This window comes from Hippopotamus amphibius, chromosome X, assembly GCF_030028045.1.
Source record: "Hippopotamus amphibius kiboko isolate mHipAmp2 chromosome X, mHipAmp2.hap2, whole genome shotgun sequence".
Taxonomy (NCBI): domain Eukaryota; kingdom Metazoa; phylum Chordata; class Mammalia; order Artiodactyla; family Hippopotamidae; genus Hippopotamus; species Hippopotamus amphibius.
The window spans coordinates 135,283,591-135,297,183 of record NC_080203.1 but is presented as its reverse complement, the minus strand read 5'-3'; the positions used below and the strand labels follow the sequence as shown (position 1 = coordinate 135,297,183).

Sequence of the window (13,593 nt, the reverse complement as noted above, 5' to 3'; positions counted from 1 at the left end):
CATGCCTAGTATTCAGTCCTTCCTGAAATCAGCAAGAGAGAAAGAGATTCACAGCAGCCTCTTGTGGGTTTCCCACAAAAGTGTTTCTCAAATACTAAGCAAGACCCAAGCCTGAGACGTGGTTTCAACTCTGGATGGCAAATATGTTTCTCAGCATGACCACCGTATAGGTTTGAAAAGCACGAATTAGGGGATCTCTGTGGAAGCCCCAATTCTTTTTAAGATGACATTCTGAAAGCGGCGTACGTTCCCCCTCATAGAGGACCAGGGGCTCCTTCACTTAGGGTTAGGAGGACAAGACAACGGATTCCCAAGAGAAAGCCACAGCTCTAAACATCTGGCCACCGTGAAATGGAGCGTTCTCGGGTATTAGGATGTACTTTGCACACGGCTAATCCTCCCCACTTGCCTTTGAGGCATCTGGGTTGCGATTCTGCAGTTTGACAAAAATAAGCACAGTGGATTGGAACTGCCAGAGTTCGGATCTCCGTGGGCCAAGTTGACCTCTGTTCCTTCCCACTTACTGGAATGACATCACTTTAAAACCTTCGCCTTTGGTGGATTTTTTCCCCCCCTCTTTTGCTAAGGCACTGGTTTTAAACAGCCTGCAGACAGATTCTGATTCATGAGAAGGAATGACTGTTCAGCCAGTGGCTTTCCGAGACATTGGCCCCCGGGGGGCTGTAAAACAGTTGAATCTGCAGCCTGCTCCAAGCCAGACCTTTTTAACCAGATACCAAGGGCTGAGTCTCTTCTCCGCGATGTTCTTGAGAACTGGAAGCATTTCGGGTGAAATCTGACCCAGCCCCAATGGTGGATGCCAGGGGCGGCGGGGAGAGGGATGGGAGTGCGGGGTCATTCACTGTTCAACGGGTATAAAGTTTCGGTTACGTGAGAGCGATACATCCTCGGGAGCTGCTGTATACCGCCGGTGCCTGTGTGAACAGGTAAAACCAAATCTGACTCCATATTGGATGTGTTCCTGGGACTTTACCCTCTGTGTTTCCGTTGCCTTCTGCTTAGTCATGCTGGCTCTGCAGCTTTTGTAAAAGAATGTTGCCACCGCCTGAAACATACCGGATAGACCATTCTCAAGGCTCTGACCTTTCAGAGTGTAAACACTTTCCCATTCAGACAGAGATAAAAGGTTGCAGAACAGTGAGTGCCATCTGTCTTCTTGCAGACTTACAGGCACATGGTGACCCGACGGACGACCTACATGGATGGCTGCAAGAAAAAAGGATTCCCACACCAAGAAGTTTACAGCAACCAGCCACACCCCTCCCTCACGCTGCCTTTAAAAATGCTTTGCTGGGGACGTCCCTGGTGGCGCAGTGGTTAAGAATCCGCCTGCCAATGCAGGGGACACGGGTTCCATCCCTGGGCCGGGACGATCCCACATGCCGCGGAGCAACGAAGCCCATGTGCCACAACGACTGAGCTTGCACTCTAGAGCCCGTGAGCCACAAGTACTGAGCCCACGTGCCACAAATACTGAAACCCGTGAGCGCCTAGACCCCGTGCTCCACAACAAGAGAAGCCACCACAACGAGAAGCCCGTGCACCACAATGAAGAGTAGCCCACGCTCACCACAACTAGAGAAGGGCCGTGTGCAGCAACGAAGACCCAACGCAGCCAAAAATACATAAATTAATTAATTAAAAAAAATGCTTTGCTGGAACTCTTCCGGGAGTTTAGGGTTTTTTAAGCACAAGCCATCAGTCTCCTTGCGAGGCCCTGCAATACACCTTTCTCTTCTCTGTCAGGCACACAAACTTGCATTTAGCAACATCTATACTTGACAATACTGTACCTGGCACTTAAAATTTCATTGAGGGTAGATCTCCTGTGATGTGTGTGTGTGTGTGTGTTTTAACCACAATTTAAAAACAGAAAGTTTATCTTGAGTCCATAGCTTCACAGGCTTATAAAACAGTCTCTCCTCTGTATTTCTGGAAGGTAATACGTTTGATAAGTTTCTGCCTGTTAATAAATTTGGCTCTCCAAAGGGCTCAAGTAGATCATGGTTTTCTGCCTTAAGACAAAGCAAAGCATCCCATCGTCAGTGCTCTTATCCATACACTGACTGCAGGTCTTCAGCATTCGACAGTTTGCCCGGCATCCAATGTTTTCATCTGAACACAGAGAATCTGGTTGTTTGTTTCTTCAATGACCGTCCTAGTATTTTTATCATTGAAATGTCACATGGTGCACTGGAAGGAGCCAGAATCAGATGAAGCTTACATCTCAGCTCTGTGATTTAATAACTGTGAGACTCTGTGTGAATAACTTAGTCTTTTCTTGGCCTCAATTTCATTACCTTTAAAGGTGCAGGCGGATATCCTATTTTTAAATGTTAGATGATACCGTGCGCCCGGGAGTGGGACTGCTGGATCAAACGGTAGTTCTACTTTTAATTTTTCGGGGACCTCCTGTTGTTCTCCACAGTGGCTGCACCAATTTGCATTCCCACCAACAGTGTAGGAGGCTTCCCTTTTCTCCACATCCTCACCAACATTAGGTATCTCTTGTCTTTTTGGTAAAAGCTATTCTGACAGGTGGGAGGTAGTATCTCACTGTGGTTTTGATTTGCATTTTGAAGAGGTATCTGCACCCCCAGGCTCAGAGCAGCACCATTTACAACAGCCAAGACATGGAAGCAACCTCAGGGTCCGTCAACAGATGAACGGATAAAGAAGATGTGGTCCATGTACACAATGGAATATTACTCAGCCATAAAAAAGGAAATCCTGCCATTTTCGACAACATAGGTGGACTTGGAGGGTATTATGCAAAGTGAAATAAGTCAGACAGAGAAAGACAAGTAGTGTATGATATCACTTTTATGTGGAAACCAAGAAGGCTCAACTTATAGAAGCAGAGTAAAACGGTGGTTATCAGGCGCTGGCGGTGGGGTGATAGGAGAGATATTGATCAGAGGGTATACAGTTGCAACTAGCAGGTAAATAAGTCCTGGAGATTTAATGCAGAGCACAGTGATTTTAGGCAATAATATTGTATTATAAATGTGACACCTGCTAAGAGACTAGTTCATTATTACACACACACACACACACACACACACACACACACACACAAATGATAATTATGTAACCTGACAGAGATGATGGCTGTTGGTACAAGGGCAGTCATACTGCAATATGTAAATATATGAAACCAACACACGGAACACCTATCAGACTGCTATATGCCAAACATATTAGAATTAAAAAAAAAAAGATAACCTGTAAAGCAGGCATCTCACTGTCCTGCACGGAAGGGGAGCTCCAAAAACAGAAAAAACATTCTTCTCTGCAGGCAGTACATGAGACAGCCTCAGGCTGAGGCCACACCTGTTTTTCCTTAACTTCCTAAGACAAGGCTGTTGGATTCTTTAACAAGAACACAAAATGAGATTGGCTTCCAGACTTCCAGGAACAGAGTATGGTTACGGGGGAGAAAAATAAAAGGAAAAAGAAATCAAAAGAAACCAATGAGGGCATCCAAAATGGCCGAGGAGAGGGAAGGATTTAGATGCTTTGCAACACAGACCCCACGGATAATCTCCATCAGTCCTTCAACAAACGCCTTCTCATTTTCTCCTAAAACATGTATGGACGTGCACACACACACACACACACACTCTCCCTCACTCTCTCAAATCAGAATGTCACCCCCTAAACACCTACTCTACTGAAAATCTGGCGCTGTCATTCCCAGAAGCTTTGGAGCCAGACCCTACGTTGCCGTGCCTGCCCGTGGAGAGGTTCCCAAAGGAATCCCATAAGCAGAAGTGGACAAGCTTGGTCACCAAGTAATAAACAGGCTGCTATGTGAGCCTTCCTTTGGTGTGATGCCTGGTACCTGGCTGTATCAATGTGATATGAGTGTTATAAATCACACAGGGGCTGACGTTCAGTGAGGAAGGCAGGGTCTTTTCACCAAACTGCAAAGGGGACTTGGAAAGCTGGGTGTCAAGTTATAAAAGTGATGAGACTGAAATTTAAAAATATCTTGTTTCTGGATGACAATGATAGAGGCACATTTTGAGCAAATTGCAAAGGTGATTGGCAAAGACACCCTCGGGTACCAGATGAGAGGCTGGCAAAGCCTGGCCAAATCTGGCCCCCCAGCCTCTTTTTATAAATAAAACTTTATTGGAACACCGCCACACCCCTTCATTTACATGTTGTCTAGGACTGCTTTTGCACACCACTCATCCCGCAATGCCAAAAATATTGAGCATCTGGCCCTCTGCAGAAGAAAATACAACAATACTGTATCATATATATGAAACTTGTTTTGAGGGAGCAGAATTTGAAAGTTCTCAGCACAAGAAAATCATTTTGTAACTATGTAAGGGGAAAGATGTTACCTAGTTGTACCGGGGTGTTTTTCTGCTACATATACATATATAGAATCACTATGTTGTAAACCTAACACAAACATAATTTTTTGGTCAATTATATCTCACTAAAAAATAAAAAAATTAAAAAGATAAAGAATGCAGACACCTAGGGTAGATAAAAGAAGAAAAGCTACAGCTTTCCCTCTGACCAAAGAAGCAGACCAGAGGCACACTTTATCTTAAAAGATACAAAGTTTTATTAAACAAACCTGGAATCGATAGTATTATTCCATAAATTAGACAGCAGTAGAATTTTCCTAGGGTATATATACAAATCACAGTGATTTTCAATGTGCAAGGAATTGACAGGGTTAGAAACAGGCTTTTTTTTTTTTTTCTTTTTTCTTTTTTCTTTTTTTTTTTTTGTAATCCACATGAGAAGCTGGGATGACCCGGCGGGGCTCCCCGTGTGACTCGCCAGGGACACACCAGACCGGCCCAGGCGCTCCATCCCGCAAGAGAGAAGGAAGCTCCAACCGCCCTGCAGAGCTGGCAAAGCATCTCAGGGAACCAGGAAAGACGACCTGCGAGTGGAAAGGCTTCAAATCCCAGTTGCAAAAACACACATGTACTGACTTTTACTTAAATAACAGAGGAGTCCAGCATGGAAGATCAAACAGCAGATCAACAGAACACCTTAAGACACAATAATGTAGAGGAAAGGGTTACAGGGTATCTCCTTTTGATTATGAAGCACTGCTCCTCGGATGCAACCCCACAGGGTCTGCAAAAACAAGCTTGACACGAAAACATCATGCTTGGTGAAAGCATCCTGCCCTCCCCCCACTCCCCCCCACTCCACCTCCACCAAGACACACACACACACACACACACACACACACACACACACCCCTACTCAAATATCAAGACAACTGTGCATGTGCTTTTCTCTTTGTTTTTGGTACGTCGACAGCACCCACGGTAGTTGAACTAGTCAGAAAGAGGCATAGAGGGTACAGTACACAGATGTGCCCAACAGGTGTGAAATACACGCCAGGTAGACGGACCACTGGAAAAAGAACAATGACGGCATCTCATTTCACATCTTAACTGGGAGTGATCAGGACTTCTGTGATGGCATAAATTTTGTGATGGGAAATCAAAGGGCTGGAAAAAACAAATCCAATCGTTCCTGCACCCGTAGCTAGAGCGAGGAGTTTGATGTTCTGATGGGACCTGGGGAAGCCTGCAGAGCTCACCTGGGTGGGCGGCCCTCGGTGCCTACGGGGCATTGCGTCAGGGTCTTGCGGTAACAGGATGGAGCCGTATTTCACAGTTAAAGGGGTTCCAGTTAAAGGGGTTCCAGTTAAAGGGGTTCCAAACTGAGAGGCAACTTAGGTCGTACGTGCAAAGGGCAAATGCATGTCACGTCACGCAACGGCTCAGGGCTCCTGGTGACTCCGACTGGCAGCAGGCTAGTCCTGACGTATAGAACGGACAGAAGGAAACAAAGCATGGCAGGAGACATTTATAAAAGCAGCAGCAGGAATGGGGCGTGGAGTTTTAAAGCATCGCGATGGCGTGATATGGACACCTGTATCTGACCGCTGGGGTCTCTTTTGCCTGTTTTGACAAGTCGACAGCAGAAATCACGATTTTTCCATTGCCGGCAAATGACGCATTCCTGCTGTGCGGGATTCCAGCTTCTGTGACCGTGGACGTGATGCCGTACGACTTAGAAAAACAAGACTCATCTCAATCCACCTGTTGTCATGTGTGCATTTCCTAAAGACTTTTTAAAATAGGATTCTCATTGAAGGAAATAGCGCCAACTTATCAAACAGCAGAAAACAAAAATCTATCCTTTCCCAGATCTGAATGCTGTGTTGATGGCCATGCATTTTCTTCAAAACTTTGCACCCTGATTATTTTTCATCCAGTATGTGAACATATCAGAATGCCTCCAGGGAGTGAACTAACTGTCAGACGTACGTAGCGAGCGTTCTACGTGTTTAAGACTCGTTTTGATCACACCCATCTTTGCATAACGTCAGAGCATTGAATTTACAGCCAAGCCCCTGGCAGATGACGTTCTGGGATAACTCAATGGGCGTGAGGGTCTAGAAGGTGAGACAAATGCTGTCTGCCATCCTTGGATCTCCTTTTAATTTCCAATTTGTTCTGCATGGCCGATGGCAGCATTTTTAACAAAGTCATCAATGCATCAGCATGTTAGATTCTCCTGCATATTTGCTGAAAATTAAGGCAATGCATTTTCACGCGTTCTTGTGCTATTTTCATCTCATAAATTAAATCCTGGACAGGAAGAACGAAGCCAAACAATACGCACAGGGACCAACGTGTGTATCTGCAATTTTGTACTGTGTTCAAGAAAGGTGTTTCATTTATTTTGCAATTTTTTAGGCATAGGCCTCCCAATAATAATCGTTTTATAGTCAGAGGACACGAGACTTAGGTTTCTCCTCGTGGGTCTGTATCTCTGTGCAGGTTCACTTCGCCGATCTAACCTCCTAACATTCAATGAGGAAAGAGCGCAGAAATTGGATGATAAAATTTTAGCCCCTGTTGGCCCACCGCTTAATCCAGAGAGCATGCTGCCTGAAAAAGTACAGACTGAAAACACGGTTCTGTGGGAACGTTTCTCTAAGCGCACCCCCCGAAAATACATTTCTGTTGAGTTACTCATTGTAAAGGGTTTGTTTTGCTAAATCCTGGACTGACTCTCACCTGTGGAGTTGATTTCCATCTGAAGACAAGGCCATTTTATGAGAAGGGGGTGATTTAGTGCCTTCAATTTAAAGCTTTGATAGCTGTCATTTCTCTTCGTATCACCTTCAGATACACACAGGCCTTGCCTTCTGATTCATGGCCAAATCTGAGAGGTGACTGCATCTCTCTGACATTCTTGCTATGTTAAAAAAAAAATGTATGATTTTTCCCAAACGGCAGCTTTCCACACCCCTAGCTGTGTCTGCAGAAGAGAGAGAGAAGCAAAGCCTATGGGAAGAAATGCCTTCCTGGCCCAGAACAGGAGAAACAGTGCCGATGGCAAAGAACCCGCCGGGTAACCCAAGAACACCTGAGCTGCAGAGGCCCGGGAGGGGGCTGAGAGCTGAGGGGGCACCCCACCCTTGACACCAGCACACCTCCAGGCACTGTCTGCCCCCGTGCCGGCTGCCCAAGGAGCTGGACCTTTCTCGGCAGGAAAAGGGAGGATGCAGGAGAGGTCTCGGATGTCTGCTGGATGCATCCCTGCAGCCACCGAAGACTCTACATTGTACTTCTTAAACGCGCAGACCTCCATGGCGAAGGGCGTGGTTGGCCCTGTGACCAGAGACACAGCAGGTCTGAGCACCTCTGGGTCCCCAGCTGAGTCAGAGTCGGAAGAACACGAGAGCCCCCTTTAGATTTTCACAGCGCAGTTGAGAGTCAGAAAGCAGAAGCAGACGGTAGAGAAGGACATGAATGAGGGACAGGACAGACGCCAAGGACCTGTGCCCGCGCCCTGCTTCTGGGAAGACCCGTATTTAGACAGCCACACATTCACCACGACCAACCCAACACCTGGCTTTCGTGAAGTCCAGCTTACAGGAAAGGCACAGTGGGGCCCTCTTCAGGGCACCGTCATCATCACGCCCAAAGCGAAACAAATCTCACCCCAATACGTATTCTGCACCAGCCCACCAGCTCTACGAAACCAGAGGGTGTTAGATGCACTCAGGGTGAACGCTGACGAGGAGAAGGGAAATGCAGCAGAAACGAGGGAGGTCCCAACACTCCCGTCGCATCCATCCGGTTTCCTACGTTTCTCAAAACCGAAGGGAAAAGAAAACATTTGGACAAGGTCATGGAGCCAATACAGAGAGCTCCTCGTCTGCTCTGGGAGATGCGTTTTGGTTCAAGGATTTAACCCGGAATATTAATAGACAGCCACCCCTCCCGCAGAGTGTGAAAATTTTTTAATGTGATAGAGAAAACCCCTTGAATAACATTCAAGGTCAATGGCTCGTCTGGCTCTAAAGTTCTAACCCACATCTCCTTCCCTGCCCTTCTGGTTTCAAGACCCAAGGCTACCCGACACAAAGCATTAAAGATATTGGGTACAGACCATCGTATGATATTTTCTTCACACAGAACCATCAATTGCATATAAGATGATAAAAAAATGCATATAGCATACTTCTAAAATTTTGTCCCCAAGAGAAGAGATTCTTGAAAAAAAATTCTGAGACATAAACACCACAGGCTCTGGAAAGTAGGAACATTTACATCACTGCACAGTTTCTGTGCTGCAGGCATACTGTCCTTTTCACACGCACGCACAAACCCACACACACGCGTGCACACCATCTGTGGTTATACCTGAACAAGCTCAGCTCAAACTTATAAAGTCAAGTCTATGAGGAAAAAAAAAAAAAACCCAGGATATCCCAGTAGGAACACAAGCCTAAAAGAAGATAAAATCTACAACCAAACAATTTTTTCAAAACGTCCTACTGTGCAGTCGATTTCCAGTTGCTTAAATAATTCCAGGTCCACGAACGTCAATGGCTCTGCAATCTCTTTATATACATCCGGGTGTACGTAAACGTGGAAACGTTCCTATCCCGTTAAGAAGATGCTCCTTTGGGTCTGCCTGGGGGGCAGCCATCTTTCCCAGGCGGCAGCCATCTGTCCCGGGCAGGCTCAAACCACACCCTGTTTCTGGCATGAAATCAGACAAGAGATTTTGTTAGTTTTGAAATACCTGGGGAAAGTTTGTTATCCTAACAACCATCACCATACTAATAGCATGAAAGAAACCAAACTTTCCTTGGGAATTCTTCCCGCAAAGACCCACAAGCCTGAATGCTAAGGAGAGGAGATGCCTAAGAAGAAAAGTCGCACAGTATTGTAAAGGTGGGTTTTCCACGTTTCCTAGTCATCATACACAGAACGAGCCCCTCCTCAACCTCACTGAGAAAGGAGGTTGATCACTCAAGCAAAACCACATCCTAGTTTCAACATGCTTTGCCATAGGATCAGATAACCAGACAGAACATTTTCTGATGACGTAAACTACAAGGCACAGGGAGATGAATGGTCCCCTGCCAGCTGCCCTAACAACCTTCGCCACCTGCTGAAAAGCAGTTAATTCCCACAAAGATGCACGGGTAAGTCACACAGCTCCGGAACCCCGTCATGAAGCTGAACTCAGGTCTCACCTATGGCATGAGATTTCGCTTCATGAAGAAACATCTTCTCGCACAGAATCATCACACCTAATCCCTCTTAGTGGAAAATGCATGATCTTTGTTTCGATTCACGCGCAAATTACTGTCGGCAACATTACTGAGATAGATTCAAATATGAAGAAGAGCAAACTCCAAACTGGCTGAATACATAGAAAGCAAATGTGATCATGAAATGATGTCCTGTTCTTCCAAAGAATGTCATCAAATAGCACCTCCATCATTGGCCAAAGCACATTAAAAATAATTCCACTACAAGTCTAAAAAATGATACAAATGAACTTATTTACAAAACAGAAATAGACTCACACACATAGAAAACACACTTATGGTTACCAAAGGGGAAAAGTGGGGAGGGAATGTATTAGAAGTTTGAGATGAACAGATACACATGACTATGTATAAAACAGATAAACAACAAGGACCTACCGTACAGCACAGGGAACTCTACTCAATATATTATAATAACCTATAATGGAAGACAACCTGAAAAAAATATATACATATATATATAACTGAATCACTTTATTACACCTCAAACAAACACAATATTGCACATCAACTATACTTCAATAACAAAATAAGAATTTAAAAATTTGAAAAATGAAAACAAACCCTTACATACTGGGGAGAAAAATAAAAGGTCATTAACTCAGTAACTAAATAAACTAGACCTTCAAAATCAGACAGGCATAGAACTTCAAAGATTCATGGAAATAAGAGACTCAAAACCATTTCTTTTAAATCTCAAATTAACCTTAGCAAATTTCCTACGAGGTGTCCACAGATGATTCACTTTTTAACAAAAAGAGACCCACGTGGCTTCCCTGGTGGTGCAGTGGTTCAGAACCCGTCTGCCAATGCAGGGGACATGTGTTTGAATCCTGGGCTGGGAAGATTCCACATGCCGAGGAGCAACTAAGCCCATGCGCCATAACTACTGAAGCCCACGCCTAGAGCCTGTGCTCCACAATAAGAGAAGCCACCGCAATGAGAAGCCCCCTGTACCGCAATGAAGGGTAGCCCTGGCTCGCAACTAGAGAAAGCCTGTGTGCAGCAACAAAGACCCAATGCAGCCAATAAACAAACAAACAAATAAACAAAAGAGACCCAAGAGCTCTTTTGGAAATGCTCGGTAAGTATTGTGGTCTGGAACGCCGGGATTCCAGGACAGGAACCACAGGAGCTACGCTTCTCAGGTGTGCAGGTGCACCAGTCTCTGAGGACCCTTATCTATGGGTACAGACGCTGCCCCGGCAGATGGGTCCGGGGAGTGAGATGCTGGTGGTGAGGCTGATGCCCTGACCACGCCGCCCACACGCACTGGCTGTGTCTTATGCTGCCCTGAGAGGGACTCTGTCTGGTGCTGCTCCATCACTCCTGCCAGGATCGGGGAGATAAGCCCCACTGGGTCCATGCAAGACCCACTGAGCGTGAGGTCCTGTCAACCTCACTGATTTTTAACTATTAAAAGTAAAGATGTGCCTTGTTGGTTATCCACTTTAAATATAGCCGTGTGTACATGTCAATTTCAAACTCCCTAACTATCCCGTCCCCCACCCCCGAACCCTCCCCCCGGTAACCATAAGTTCGTTCTCTAGGCCTGTGAGACTCTTTCTGCTCTGTAAATAAGTTCAACCAACAAGGAGCTACTGCAGAGCACAAGGGACTCTGCTCAATATTAAGTAACAACCTAAATGGGAAACGAACTTGAAAAAGAATAGATACACGTATATGTAAAAAAGAAAGGAAGGAAAAAAGCCAGCAGGCAGGGAGAGAGAGAGAGAGAGAGAGAGAGGAAGGAAGGACGGAGGAAAGGAGGAGGAAGGAAGGAAGGAAGGAAGGAAGGAGGAAGGAAGGAAGGAAGCAAGGAAGAAAGGAAGGAAGGAGGGAGGGAGGGAAGGAAGGAAAGAAAGAAAGAGAGAGAGAGAGAGAGAGAAAGAGAGAAAGAAAGGAAAGAAAGAAAGAAAGAAAGAAAGAAAGAAAGAAAGAAAAGAAAGAAAGAAAGAAGAAAGAAAGAAAGAAGAAAGAAAGAAAGAAAGAAAGAGAAAGCAGATAATTCAACTGATAAAATTAATGAATGAATAAAAGATGCCTTGATATTAGAAACAAAAAAAGACGACGACTACGACCTACCTTCAGCTGGGGAGCTCACGTTCAGAAATTCTTGAAGACATCCAGATCTTTCTGCGACACTGGAGGGGCCGCGTTCCAGTCGTTCTCAGGATAAGCTTCGAAGTTGGAGGTGTCGCCCTCGCCGCACACTTTGGGCACGATGGGGGGCTGCGGGATCAGACACAACGCCGTGGTCAGAGAGGAAGAGCGTGCACCAGGACGTCGTTACATTCAGGCCCGCCTCGTTTTCTTGCACGTGGCACACCTTGTGTGTTTTGCACACTGAAGCTTTGCAGCAACCCTACACTGAGCAAGGCTGTGGGCATCCTTTCTCCAACAGCATTGGCTCACCTCATGTCTGTGCCACATTTTGATAATGTTCACATTTCAAACTTTTTCATTATGATTATGTTTGTTATGTTGACCTGTGACCAGTGACCTTTGACGTTGCTACTGAAATTGGGTTTGGTTTTTTGCTTGATTGTTTTGTGTTTTTTAATTAAGGCATGGACATTTTTTGTTTTTTTAGACATAGTATGATTGTATGCTTAATAGACTACAGGATAGGATATAATATACATAACTTTTGTTTTCTTTCTTTTTCCTTTTTTTTGGCCACGCTGTGTGGCTTGCAGGAATCTTAATTCCCCAACTAGAGATCGAGCCCGTGCCCTTGGTAGCGAAAGCACAGAGTCCTAACTGCTGGAGTCCCAACCAGTCAATTCCCCATACATAACTTTTATATGCGCTGCGAAATCAAAAAACTGGTGTGACTCGTTTCACTGCGGTGGTCTGGAACCAAACTTGCAGTATCTCCGAAGTCTGTCTATACATCCCTCTATGTCTACGACTTTATGTAAAAATGTAAAAAAACTGGAAAACAACGGAGCCGTCTTTTCTTTACTTATGAACAGGGAAAGCTTGGAATTCAGATATTGCAATCGAGGTGTCAACTATCAGACGGATGAATGTTCACACAGTTTGAAGAATTTAGGGAGGAAGGAAGGTACCCAGCACTTGCTTCTTAAATTCTAGAATCGAGAACCACCCGTACTACTTGTTAAATTCAGATTCCCAGGTCAGGGACGTGCTGATTAGCTGGTCCTGTGGCCACACTTTGGAAAATTGCAAAAAGACAGAAAGAGCTCTAGACTCAGGTTTCAGTATCTCCAGGGCCAAACTTCAATCCTGCGTTGATAAAAATGAAGCCATTGGGACTGATAAGAGGGTCAGCAAACTTTTCCCGTAAAGGGCCAGTCAGTACAACGTTTTGTTTTACAGGCCGTACAACTTCTGTTGCGACGACTCAGTTCTGCCACTGCAGTAGGAAAGCAGCCCTCGATGCTCTGTAAATAAGTGGGTGTGGCCATGTACCGATAACACTGTATTTATAAAAAAAGCAAGGGGCTGGGTTCGGCCCACAGGTTGTACTTTGCTGACTCCTGCATACGTCCAACTCCAAGATTCTGTAATGCACACAGATACCAACGAGTTTTCTCTAGTCCTGTGAAACTCCTATGCTTTGTCAAGAGCGTTTAATGCACGTGGTGTGAGCACCTCCTGTCGCTCCCTTCCTCTGCAGGATGGATCCTAACCTGGATGTTTCACAAGACACGTGAGGCTCAGTGACGCTAGAATCTTCAAGTCAAGTCCTAGACAAGGACCTAGATTTGCCCTAGCTCCGTGCTTCCTAACAGACCACAGATAGCAGATGCAGCTGGGGAATCCTGAAGGAGAACAGGCTCATATGTGGATCCCAGGGGGAACATTTTAACTGCTATGGGGACACAGAAATGAGTCAAGTAAATTAAAAATTATTCATGTAAAAAAAAAAAAAAAAGGAAAACCCTCTGGTCATTTCTATGGTGCGTGTATCA

The 13,593-nt window shown here is 45.3% G+C and overlaps 1 protein-coding gene across 2 annotated transcripts in view; it reads right to left on the bottom strand.

Moving 5' to 3' along the window:
- Window positions 1-4,373: 4,373 nt before the first annotated feature.
- Window positions 4,374-13,593, bottom strand: part of PRKX (protein kinase cAMP-dependent X-linked catalytic subunit) — a 91,218-nt gene continuing 81,998 nt past the window's right edge. The window contains exons 8-9 of one of the 2 annotated variants that reach the window (XM_057717886.1): window positions 11,738-11,884; window positions 4,374-9,068 (exon numbers count right to left, since the gene is read on the bottom strand). In XM_057717886.1, coding sequence (XP_057573869.1) covers window positions 11,759-11,884 — 126 coding nt within the window. In that variant the 3' untranslated portion in view covers window positions 4,374-9,068; window positions 11,738-11,758. Of the gene's footprint in view, window positions 9,075-11,737; window positions 11,885-13,593 lie in introns of both variants that reach the window. The other variant, XM_057717885.1, reaches the window with a different exon arrangement.